Source organism: Notolepis coatsorum (assembly GCF_963971535.1).
Source record: "Notolepis coatsorum genome assembly, chromosome: 14".
Taxonomy (NCBI): Eukaryota; Metazoa; Chordata; class Actinopteri; order Aulopiformes; family Paralepididae; genus Notolepis; species Notolepis coatsorum.
The window spans coordinates 35,647,128-35,659,935 of record NC_140178.1 but is presented as its reverse complement, the minus strand read 5'-3'; the positions used below and the strand labels follow the sequence as shown (position 1 = coordinate 35,659,935).

The following is a 12,808-nucleotide window of genomic DNA, read 5'->3' as shown; positions in this document are numbered from 1 at the left end:
AATTGAATAAGAAGCTGTAGGGACGCAAACAAGTCCCACCCAAAACTTGACCAATATAGTTGTGAACTGAGACAACCCTTATTTTGTTATTTTTGAGTACAGTTACAGTTGTGTGTTCATGCAGACACATAATAGCAATTTCATTACGAATTGAAAATGGGGGACCCTGAGGTAAACAAGTCGAAAGTCTTTCTCTGGTCTGCATCCCCTTAACAATTGTGTGTATTGAGCTGTACTGTACTGTACCCATTCTGCAATCTGTTAATTAAAGTTAATTAAACTATCTTCCATTAGTTGGATGTATGGCCTCTGCAAGGTTGTGTGCAGCCATTTGTTTTTGTAACATCTGTCCCACGTGTTCTTTGCAGCTCACAGTTGTTAGTTCTGCCCCTCTTGACTGTGACAAAAAGGTTTTGAACAAACTTAATGTCATAGCTTGTATTTGATGATATTCTTCTGTTATTTACTTGAATGGTTTGATCATTGATTGATGGAGCAATATGGGGTTCTGATAAACTACAATTATTTGTTAAAGCTAACATATATTTTTACATCTATGCAAATGCATATGCAATATGTATAACTTGAATAAGTAATAAATACAGAAACAACATGTTTAACAATATGTAAATAAGTAGCTACATTTATTTTACATTACATTAACATTTATACGGTCTTTGGCCCTTTGAGGGCAACCATAATGCTGATGTGGCCCTCTGTGAGTTTGACACCCCGGTGCTGCTGCCACCATGCTTCACTGTAGGTGCTGCCACCACCACCATGCTTCACTGTAGGTGCTGCCACCACCATGCTTTGCTGTAGGGATGGTATTGGCCAGGTGATGAGCGGTGCCTGCCTGGTTTCCTCCAAACATGACGCTTGGCATTCAGGACAAAGAGTTACATTTTGGTTTCATCAGACCAGACAATTTTGTTTCTCATGGTCTGAGTCCTTTAGGTGCCTTTTGTCAAACTCCAGGCGTGTGTCATGTGCCTTTTACAGAGGAGTGGCTTCCGTCTGGCCACTCTACCATAAAGGCCTGATTGGTGGAGTGCTGCAGAGATGGTTGTCCTTCTAGAAGGTTCTCCCATCTCCACAGAGGAACACTGGAGCTCTGTCAGTGACCATTGGGTTTTTGGTCACTTCCCTGACCAAGACCCTTCTCCCCCGATGGCTGTTTGGCTGGGCGGCAAGCTCTAGGAAGAGTCCTGGTGGTTCCAAATTTCTTCCATTTGCGAATGAAGACCACGTGCTCGTTAGCAACTTCAATGCTGCCGAAAAAAAGTGTAGCCTTCCCCAGATCTGTGCCTCGATACAATCCTGTCTCGGAGGTCTACAGACAATTCCTTGGACTTCATGGCTTGGTTTGTGCTTTGACATGCAGTCAACTGTGGAGAGTTAAATAATTTTGTGTCCTGTACTGTGCAGGACAGTGATTAAACAGTAGCAGGACAGTGATTAAAACAGTAGCAGGACAGTGATTAAACTCCTACTGAAACTGTGGGACCTTATATAGACAGGTGTGTGCCTTTACAAATCATGTCCAATCAATTGAATTGACCACAGGTGGACTCCAATCAAGTTGTAGAAACATCTCAAAGATGACCAGAAGAAACAGGATGCATCTGATCATTTTGAGTGTCATAGCAAGGGCAATACTTATGTACATGAGATATTTAATTTCTTTATTTTTATATTTCATGATGGGGTATCGTGTATAGAATTGAGGAGAAAATTGATTAAATACATTTTGGAATAAGGCTGTAACATAACAAAATGTGGAAAAAGTGAAGGGGTATGAATACTTTCCGGATCACTGTACATACATACATTATCATTATTACTTAGTAGTAATTTATATATAAGTTGAATCACTTGTTGTAAATGTAGCAATGGTTACATACAGTTGTTATTTACGCTTACAATTTTATGTTTATTTTGCATATTAATAATACACATTATTGTATTTCATATGGTTTATATACCGGTAGATCATTTGAATAGCACATGATTTCTTTTACTTGTGTGTAATTATTTAGTTTCACGAGACTTGGTCTCATTTAATATCCGGTGACGTTTCAGACTTCTGGTTTTTGTGTCCCGACATGACCTGATGGATGGCTGTCTTGACTTTGCGGTCAATTCTGGCAAGTAACAAAAGATAGTTGTCGAACAAGACGAGACAAACGAAAGACAAACACCACCAGGACTTCTCGATTTTCTCATATACTGGCACGCAGCCAACAAGTTATTTATTTCTATGTTTGATGGATGATGATTTTTGTCAGGCAGCCAACAAGTTATTTATTTCTATGTTTGATGGATGATGATTTTTGTCAGGTTTGATTGCTAATGTGTAGCTATGTTTTGATGCGCTTTCAATTGTGACCGGACCTTATGCTAATTGTATCATTTGTATGTGTACAGATTTTACGGTTTGGATGGAGACTGGACAAGCTTCATTACATCAGTTCAGAAATCTACTTGTGTATGCGTCGTGCCTGGAGGGAGTCACACTTGTACATTGTATATTGCAGGCTACATTTGCACTCTGGTGAGATGCAAACTTTTTTGTCGTACTGTACTCATGCTGTACAATGACAATACATTTAAATCTAATCTAATCATTCAGCTGTGGTGCGGTGGAGGGCAACACCACCTCATCAGTTTACCCACCAAATCTTTGAAATTCAGTCAATGCAAACAGGGTATTTTTTTGTTGCCGTGCGACTTCCATTTTACCCCCCATAAAACATTCTAAATGGATACATTTGATTTCCTGCCATCTATTGACATTAGTGAACACTGCCACTGGAAATAAACTTCAGTCCAGGCTGTTACCTAGCAACGCAATTCCACTGTAATGCCTATATACCACAAATTCATGTTCTATAACAGCGGTCAATAAGGGGCTCAGGAGACCGGCTTATGTCTTTATGTACACTTTTATTGTTTTCACTCGACAGGTGGCAGGGTCAGGCGGCACAGGTGTAGCTGGGAGGGGAGGCTCATTACTTCTTGGTAGTCTCCTCCTCCTTGAGGGTCTTGATGAACTCCTCTTTCTTGGCGGCAATACGCTCGTCTCTGCGCTTACGGGCCTCCTTCGTCTTGGAGCGACGAGCCTCGGCCTGGTCACTGTGGAGCAGGAGAGAGAAGAAAAGGGTCAGACCGATACATCTTCCCTTTCCAAAGTAGGTGGTCACACCACGGTAGCCGTCAAACCCTTCATTTATATTCTATTCACCAAGTCCATTTCCTTCCAAACTTAATGTTGAAAATGTTTTGCCACAAGAACACAGACGTAGCTGATCTATTAATTGAAAATGAATATCAATAGCAAAAAAAAGTGCAATACCAGTTTACAAATCTTTATTGCTTATATTTATTGTAACGTATATATATATATATCCAATAGGGCATACAGACCCTTATCTGCACCTTTGTTTACCGTTTATTTCTCATATTCAGAGTTAATTATATTGTTTACAGTTTATTTCTCATATTCAGAGTTAATTATATTGTTTACGGTTTATTTTTATATTCAGATCTAAATTGTATTGCTTATATTTATGTATTTATATTACCTTGGCCTGGTTTTTAACTGAGCCTGAATTAAATCTCAATGAAATTATGTAGATGAAAAAATAGCAATCCATAACTCTATTTTTGCATCTACATCATTTCCTTGACATCACTGGTGGCCATATTCAAACTTGTTAACTCAATAACTGAAACTAAATAAATATGTGCAAAACAGTTTAGAGCCTTGGGATATATGTGAGGTTATGAGCCAAATAAACTGATGGTGTTTTTCAGTTAAGAGCCTTAAGTGTTGTCCAAAGAGCAAAAGGTCCTTGAGGTCGTCTTGATTGGTCTTCAAGAAATGAAAGCACCATTACTTAATTTACAACTCAACACAGTGAGGGGAGGATACAGTAAAATAATGCATTCTGGTCACTATATCTATACATATACCGTACCTACTCTTACTAGTTACTCTGCTGGCCAGTATGACCTACTACCAGTGTCTTTATACATGTATCACTGTACATATTGATACTACAACTCGCCAAAATCGCTTTTCAGCGTTATTGCCCGCCATACGTTGACCGCCAAGATCGCTGTACAGCGTTTTTTAGATCAATATAAAAAATATTCGCCATTCATAATTCATCCACCCAACCCGCGATGCCCTAGCGCAGTGGTGCCCAACCAGTCGATCGCGGGCTGATTTCAAGTAGATCTTGATTAGTAAAATTTGATTATTTAATAAAAAAAAAAAAAAAGAAAAAAAAATTGCTAAATCAACTCTTCCTCTCCTTGTTAACTACAACAAGCAATGCTGTTTGTTATTTAAGATGAGGTCGGACTCGGCACTGACAGATTTGTATTCATTATGCTGCTTTTATAAAGCCTCAAATGACGGCTTACAATATACAATTTTGGCTGGTAGCTCTCGGGCTAGGTGGTAAATAAAAAAGTAGATCTTGGTTCAAAAAAGGTTGGGCACCCCTGCCCTAGCGGGACCCTAGATGGGACTGCCACGGCTCAATATCGCCGCCAGGTGGATGGTCGGGCGAGTTACACTCTCGCAAAAACCGGAAGTGTCATCGGTGCATTGAGGGAATCCCTCCGGCAATCACATCTCGCTACGGGACTCCTGACAGACACTATAGTAATTTGGATCGATGCCATAACGCAATAATCGATATGATTTTGCTGTTTATTGCGCCATACAAACCGGAAATGGATCTAGGCGATCGCCTACGAATAATTGGGATCTTTCTCCTCCAGTATCATCGGCCCACGGTAATAAGACACTAACGTTATTTTCAGCCCGATTGTGCGTTTCCTTGTTTGCAATCAGTCTGACCAATATATCCACCCAACCTACATAAAGCAGTTACTGACGATCAAGGAATTATAAACGACCCCCCCCCCCCCTTTCCTCCACGCATGATGAAGCATAATGTATACCGATCATATACATTCCTATAACTAGCGTTTTTGGAATTACAGCCGAAAAGATTAAAAACACTTATATTCTCGAAGGTATTAACACAACAATGTATGAATGAAAAAGTATAACGTTCCCACATCCTGAACGATAGATAATCGATGTTGAATGGGCCATAGTAATGTCAATATAGCAATACAATTTAAAAAGTTATAGCCCTGCAAAGAAGGTAAACATCTCCATAGGGTTATAGTGCTGGCAGACTGGCTATATTGATGGATATAACCTATGGCGGGGAATGTGTTAAGATAGTAGAGGTGAGTTAAGGTTGAGACTTACGACAGGAGCTTCTTGCGGGCCTTGTCTGCCTTCAGTTTGTGAATGTGCTCCATGAGGACACGCTTGTTCTTGAACACGTTACCCTTGGCCCTCAGGTACAGGCTGTGATACCTGGGGGGGATGTCAGAGAAGACCGTTCATTAGAACAGATTTAGATGTTTATACGTTTAGTCCCCAAAGGGAAATTATATCATCAACAGCACCACATGGCGATTAATATGGCAGAAATGTAGACACAGGTAAACAAGTAGACAAAGAATAAATAAAAGTACAAATAAATGTGCAAGTATATGCTTATGACTATGGTTGAAAGACAATTCAATATAGTAGTTTATCGTAAATCATATTAAATTATTGTGATGAAATGATGATAGTGATATCGTTGCAGTTTTTTTTTTACAATAACCACATATCAACTAATATTTATCTCACAATGAGGTCTTCAATATTTCAGTGGATGTTATTTTAAAATGAGGCTTGAGTTGATATCACACTTTGCATCATCATGCATTTCAATAAGATGAACAGTAATTGGGATATTGATCTTGCATTCATGAACAGATGTCAGAAGAAATTCATCAAATTCAGAAAATCATTATGTGATTTTCAATGTCAATATAAAATAGGGATGTCAACGTATATTCAAAATTCAAATGAATAATCGAATTGTTAAAAAAACATACATAGAAATGTATATTCTAATTGTGTGAATTGTTTTATAATTTTTTTTTTAAATAAAACGGCCCGGCAGTCTCCCTCTCGACTTCTCGCGTGTGTCTGAACGCGCTGCATGGACAGGAGAGACGTGACAGCTATATATTCATGGGATATCACTGCGCCCTTTACGTGCACCTTACAAAAGCACTGGATAAAAGTATACGTTCACGCTAATAAAACAAATAGTCTATTGGCTGAGCAGCCTGGCATTCGTGTGACATCATGTCCGGAATCAACAAGAGTTCAGATCCCAACTCTGCTCCAGTGATTTGCACTCAGAGTCCGAGCAATCTGAAAAGCCCCGTTTGGAAATACTTCGGATTTATGCTGAACCAGTTAGCGTTACGTCAGCTACGTTACATTTTTTTATAGCACTTTATTGTAAATCATCCCTCAGGGCAAAACGACTTTGTTTAGTCACATTTCTAGGAATTGTGTGCCTTAATTTTATTTAAACAAAACATCAGTATATAGGCTACTGTAGGCTTACTGAACAGATATTGAATAATGAATTGATAGAAGCATCATACAGATCCCCAATGGTTTGATACTATTTCACATTTCATGTCAAGGAAAATATATTGTTCGATATTTATCACGCCTTTTTCAGAGGCGCTGTGCTTTGTATAAATGTCCGTTCTATATACTGTGAACTTTCATTAATTTTATCTTGCTCCGAGAGACGGACCCTTCTGAGAGATTGAGATAATAGATTATTCTATTTGTATGCTAGTGTAGGTATGTTGATATTTATTTTGTTTAAATAAATGACCTATAGCCTACTAGTACAACTATCTCCCGTTAGTACAACTATCTCCCGTTGTATTGGTTTGCCCTCTTGTGGACATAATGAGCAACAATAGATATTCAAATGGTTCGAACCCATGTTTTTTTAGAAGGAATATTCTAGTCATTTTTGGCCAATTTTGACAGCCAATATACAACCACCCAATCCTTCCGATTTACCAGATTGCGTGAACCTACTTGCCTGTATTTGTGCGATATGATCTTTCTCAAGTAATTCTAAAGGAGTGTTAAAAATATTAAACAATGAGTTATTTTTACTTTTACTGAATATCCAGAGGAAAACACTTATACCTACTGGTATGTTTATACTTAGTTTGACTCACGTCATCACTATTTACACTGATAAATGCTGCTGCAATCACAGATAAGATTATTCAGGAATTTACCTCAAATTACCCTGAAATATTGTGATATTATTTTAAGGCTAGTGTGCACTTGGGCAGATGATGGAGTATGACCGCCGGGTAACAAGAGCCCGTAACCTTCCGTTTTTCCAGGACACGTTCTTCATATAACATGGCATGCCATTCCTTTTCAGGGACAAGAAACGGAGTCTCAATTTGCAGGATTTGTATGAAACCCTGAGTAAACATACATGTGCCTGTCGATCTTCTTGGCCTCCCTGTAGCGACGCAGCAGACGGCGCAGGATCCTCATGCGACGCATCCAGGACAGCTTCTCTGGCATACGGGCGTTGGCTGTACCCTTTCTCTTACCTAGAGTGGAGAGGAATTAGTTTAAAAACAAAAAGGTGTAGACACAAACCAGGTTCCAAAGGCAACTATATTCTAAAAAGAAAAAGGACAGCCAGTCCATTGAAACGTGTCAACGTTTATCACTCATAAATAAGTAAAGTCACCTTTCATTGTACTGGCTCTGTTTGAATGGATTGACTAGGCATGAAAATTCACTACAACCGACTTGAACTTTTATTTGAACCTGAAATGTACCTTTAACTAATCAGTATTTTCCCCACAGGTGTAGGTCAGAGAACGGGTTTCCCCACAGGTGTAGGTCAGAGAACGGGTTATCAATAGCCTAGATTTAGATATTTTTTGGGCCTACATGGTGGTATTTTCCATACAGCACGTGCCTTAAGTTAAGGTTTGATAGTTGGTAGCTGTGCCAGCTCTGTTCAGTGGAGAACATGTTTCAAGCATGAGTTTTACCCTGGTCACACTTGCACTCTTGGAAAAAGGATATCTGGCACATTAGGTGAGGCATAGAAAATATAATTGATGAAAGTACCAAGAGCCTAGGTGCCTTCACAAGGGTGACCGAAACGCTTTTTTTTATGTACTTCAATAAACACTCATCCTTCTATTACTCACCTAAGGCTACGTTCAGACTGCAGGCAAAAGTGGCCCAAATAAGATATTTTTTATGACGTGTGAACAGCACAAATCACATCGATTCGGATCTTTTCAATTCCGATTTGAGCCACTTTCATATGTGGTCCAATATCAGATACTTTTATTTTTTTATAATAATGCGACCTCAGTCTGTATGTCATGCGACATTCATGCAACTTTTACATCCCCTCTAGATTGACATTTGTCACAAATTAATGTTTTATTTGCGCATGCGAGTCAGGTCAGTAGCATGACAGGTTTACACTGGAATCTGATTGGCCAAATTTAAAAAATAATGAACAGCCAAACAAAGATAAGATCTGAGAAATAAATCGGAATTGAGCACCCAGGCTTGCAGTGTGAACATGTAGTGTGCCAGATATCCTGTTTTATGTATTTTTGTATCCATTTATAGAAGTAGCACCAAAATGCACAGATTAAACCTGCACTCTTGACAAACATTTCACACAGAGCATTTCAAGTCAACTAACTACATTGCTCTGTGGTGATAAAAGCTAAATGAGCTACAACCTACCGACTCCCATATGCCGTCCCTTGCGACGTGCCAGCGTGTTCTTGCGGCAGCGGGCACGGGAGTGGACCGTGACAGGCTTGCGGATGATAAGACCATCCTTCACAAGCTTGCGGATTTGCTGACCTGAAGATAGGGAAACAGTTAGTCCGAGTAGAAAGGTAATTCTGAATTCACAGCGTGTTCGCTTCTTTTGACAATGTCTCCTATCAACTATGCATACCAGTGTGACTGCATGTTGTAGTCATGGACAAATGTGCATAGAGTCACAGCCACCCAATGTAAGACATTACCACTGGTAGCACGGTAGCTACATTATTTACATTTAGTAATTTAGTTGACGCTTTTACCCAAAGCGACTTACAAGTTATGTACAACAAGTCAGCAGGAAGGGTACAGCAGCTGTAAATGTCCTAACCCAATAATACACAAGACCCTCTTCTTGGGACAAAGTAAGGTTTTGTCGATAATCCAAAGTACAGTTCCCCTCCCCACCCGCCTACCCAACCACCTCCAATGTACAGTTCCCCCCCACCCCCTCCAATGTACAGTTTCTTCGTCAAATCTATACTCTATTTTTTAGACTCTTTGTATCACAAACAGTACTGTATTTGTAAATCTGTCATAAATGTATAGATGTAGCAGTACTGTCTATCTGTATGTCATATATGTTATGATTAATTGAAAATGGGGGACCCTGGTGTAAACAAGACGAAAGTCTTTCTCTGGTCTGCATCCCCTTAACAAGTGTGTGTATTGAGCTGCACTGTATTGTACCCATTCTGCAATCTGTTAATAAAATTTTCAATCAATCAATCAATCAATCAGCTATTTCTTTCTGACTAAACCGGGACCCCACAAGTCAATTAGTTGTTTCTGGTAAATTATAGCAAGACTATAACTCAGAAAATGCCAATGAACTGATGTCATCTTTCAGCTGAGAGTAACAATGTGCATCAAACAGTGCTGGAACTAGCTAGGACTATATGCCATGTTGAACGGTCATGGTGGTGGTACTACATACATACAAATGTCAAATAACAGGCAACGACTTCAACTTACGGGAGTTGGCATTGGCGATCTCATTGGTCTCGTTGGGATCCAACCATACCTTCTTCTTGCCACAGCGCAGGACGCTGGAGGCGAGCCTCTTCTGGAGCCTGAGCATGCTGGGGGCACCGGGGACAGCCAGGCACGTCAGTCATAACGTATCAACTATATGAAGCCACTTGTCATTCCAAACCCGTATTTACAGCCATGGTTACTTTATACGTTGGTACATTATCTAGTAGAGGTACGCTAGTACACACTACGACATTATGCATGATAACGTAATGTAAAATAATGTAAAAAGTTAAGACGGTAGGCTAAATTGCTAGCCCGGTTGACAACATGGCCTCTCCGCGTTAGCTACATCGTGTTGGACATTGCCACGTAAAATATATGGAACTTTGTCCCGTCAAACGTGATGTGAGGTTTGGGTATCAACAAAGTACATACTTAAACACACCTCGTGCATATTTACAATGGGGAAGGCTTTTATTTTATTAGTTAAATGGTAACTTTTTCTGTCACACCGATGAATCCCTTACCTCATGGCTGCTATTCAATAGGAAAAGGACGGACGAAAGACAGTCAGGACGATACCATTACAGAGGAGAGTCCATTGTTAATATTTTAGCAACTATCGTCGACATCGGCGTAAAGTAATCTTTTATGTAAATGTTATGTTAATAATATAGTTAATTAGTGGAAATGGTATTCACCAAAAGTGTAATTGACAGAGGTAACTTAAAATAATTTCACATTTTAAGTATACAATACCCCTCTTGGAAATAATGGTATTGACCAAGAATTCTGAAAGGCATTGTGGGTAGGATGAGTTAACTATGCAATTAACTGGTGTGCCGCATAGGGGCAGTGTTGGGATCAAAACTCTTGGAACTTTTTACTTTATTTTTACGGTATTTTACCAAAGATCGAGAGATACCGGGTCGCGTGTACCTGTTCCGCAACAGTAAGTGACTTCCGGGGTAGGCCTGATTGGCCCCGACAGGCACGTGACGCGGCAAACTCAGGACGCGCAACGAGGCTGCTGAGAGCTGTCGCGCGGAAATAGGCTGTCTATTGCCATTCTCTAACACAAACTCTAACCTTAACCAGCTCCTTAACAGCGCCTAAACTTAACCGTTCTAACCTTAACCAACTCCGAAACAATGCCTAACCTTAACCTTAACCTTAACCATGCCTAACCTTAACCATAGAAAGAATATTGCCATTCTCTAAGACAAACTCTAACCTTAACCAGCTCCTTAACAGCGCCTAAACTTAACCGTTCTAACCTTAACCAACTCCGAAACAATGCCTAACCTTAACCTTAACCATAACCATGCCTAACCTTAACCGGCGAAAGAATACACGTTAAAAAAAAAATCACGTTTAAAAAAAAAGATTTGATGGGATTCAAACTCACCAACAACGGACCGCAGGATCGCAGGACCGCTGCTCTGCCAGGTGAGCTATAGCGCCGAATGAGAGTCATGGCGTATTTGGACGGTTACGTAATTCTGTAAGCTCTGCCGCTCGGCTCCGCGGAGCGTGCCGCGCGGCAGAGAAAGTTGCGCGTCACGTGCCTGTCGGGGCCAATCAAGCCTACCCCGGAAGTCACTTACTGTTGCGGAACAGTTACACGCGGCACTGCGACATGGTCATGCTGGACCTACAAAAGGCCTTCGACACTGTCAATCACACACCATTCTGATTGACAAGCTAAAAGCAATTGGTTTTGATAGTCTATCAGTGAGCTGGATGCAATCCTACCTGGAGGGGAGAGAGCAGATGGTGGAGGTAAACGGTACCCTATCCCCCCCCCTCACAGTAAGCTGTGGTGTTCCACAAGGAAGCATACTAGGTCCGCTACTGTTCCTAATTTATGCAAATGACATGTCGTCAGCTTGTGACTGCAACTTGTTCCTGTTCGCGTACGACTCAGCCCTGCTGGTCTCTGACAAGAACAAGTTACAGGTTGAAAAAACCCTCAGCTCGGAACTAGGCAAAATATGCATATGGCTCGCTGATAACAAACTATCATTACACATGGACAAAACAGAGTCCATTCTCTTCGGTTCAAATAACAAACTCAGCAAGACCGACGGCTTCTCAGTTACAGTGGGTGACAATATTGTCACAAGGAAAGAAGATATTACCTACCTGGGTTCAATCCTAGCGGGCAAATCTTTCCGGTGACAAAATGGCATCCAATGTAATAAAAAAAGTCAACCAACGAACTCGATTCTTGTACCGGATCTCCTCACTGGTAAACAAGAATACCCTAAAGACTCTGGCAGGGGCACTCATTCAAGGGTACTACGACTATGCTTGCACGCACCTCATGGTACCAAAGCACCTCAAAGGCGCTAAAAACAAAATTACAAACATCTCAAAACAAACTGGTCAGACTACTGCTTGACCTTACTCCTAGAACCCACCTCACCCCTGCCCACTTTGACAACCTAGGATGGCTTAGAGTAGATGACAGAGTACAGCAACTTGCAATGGGCCTGGTCTACAAGATACACTACACGACCAAGGTACCCATGTACATGTCAAAATACTTCCCAAAGGTCAGTGAATACCACGATCACAACACCAGAGGGAGCTCCACAAATCATGTTAAACCCAGATTCGGCTCAAACAAGGGACTAAACACGTTTCGCAATTATGCCACATCAAAGTGGAACGCACTACCCAAAGCTGTAAAGGAATGTGAATCACTACCCACTTTCAAAAACATTCTCAAAAAACACCTACGGGAGACTGCAATTCGAAACTGGCCCCTGTAAATGTCCTAACACAACCCCCTCCAATGTACAGTAAAAATGACCAAGTATGGTCTTGTCAATATTCCAATGTACAGTGTTGCTTGTACAGTTGTACAGTGTCCCCCACCCACCCCTCCTACCCAACCCCCCCCCCCCCCCCCCCCACTCCTACCCAACCTCCCCCCACCCACCCAACCACCTCCAATGTACAGTTTCTTCGTCAAATGTATATACTCTCTTTTTTAGACTCTTTTTGTATCACAAACAGTACTGTATTTGTAAA

General features: G+C 40.7%; 1 protein-coding gene across 1 annotated transcript; it reads right to left on the bottom strand.

The window, feature by feature from the left end:
• Window positions 1–2,926: 2,926 nt before the first annotated feature.
• rpl19 (ribosomal protein L19) lies at window positions 2,927–10,337 on the bottom strand. The gene is made up of 6 exons (XM_084329406.1): window positions 10,297–10,337; window positions 9,767–9,873; window positions 8,708–8,830; window positions 7,416–7,536; window positions 5,297–5,407; window positions 2,927–3,135 (listed from the first exon to the last, which is right to left on the bottom strand). Exons 1-6 carry the CDS (start codon window positions 10,299–10,301, stop codon window positions 3,012–3,014), a joined length of 591 nt encoding a protein of 196 aa, XP_084185532.1. The 5' UTR covers window positions 10,302–10,337; the 3' UTR covers window positions 2,927–3,011.
• Between the last annotated feature and the right edge of the window lie 2,471 nt (window positions 10,338–12,808).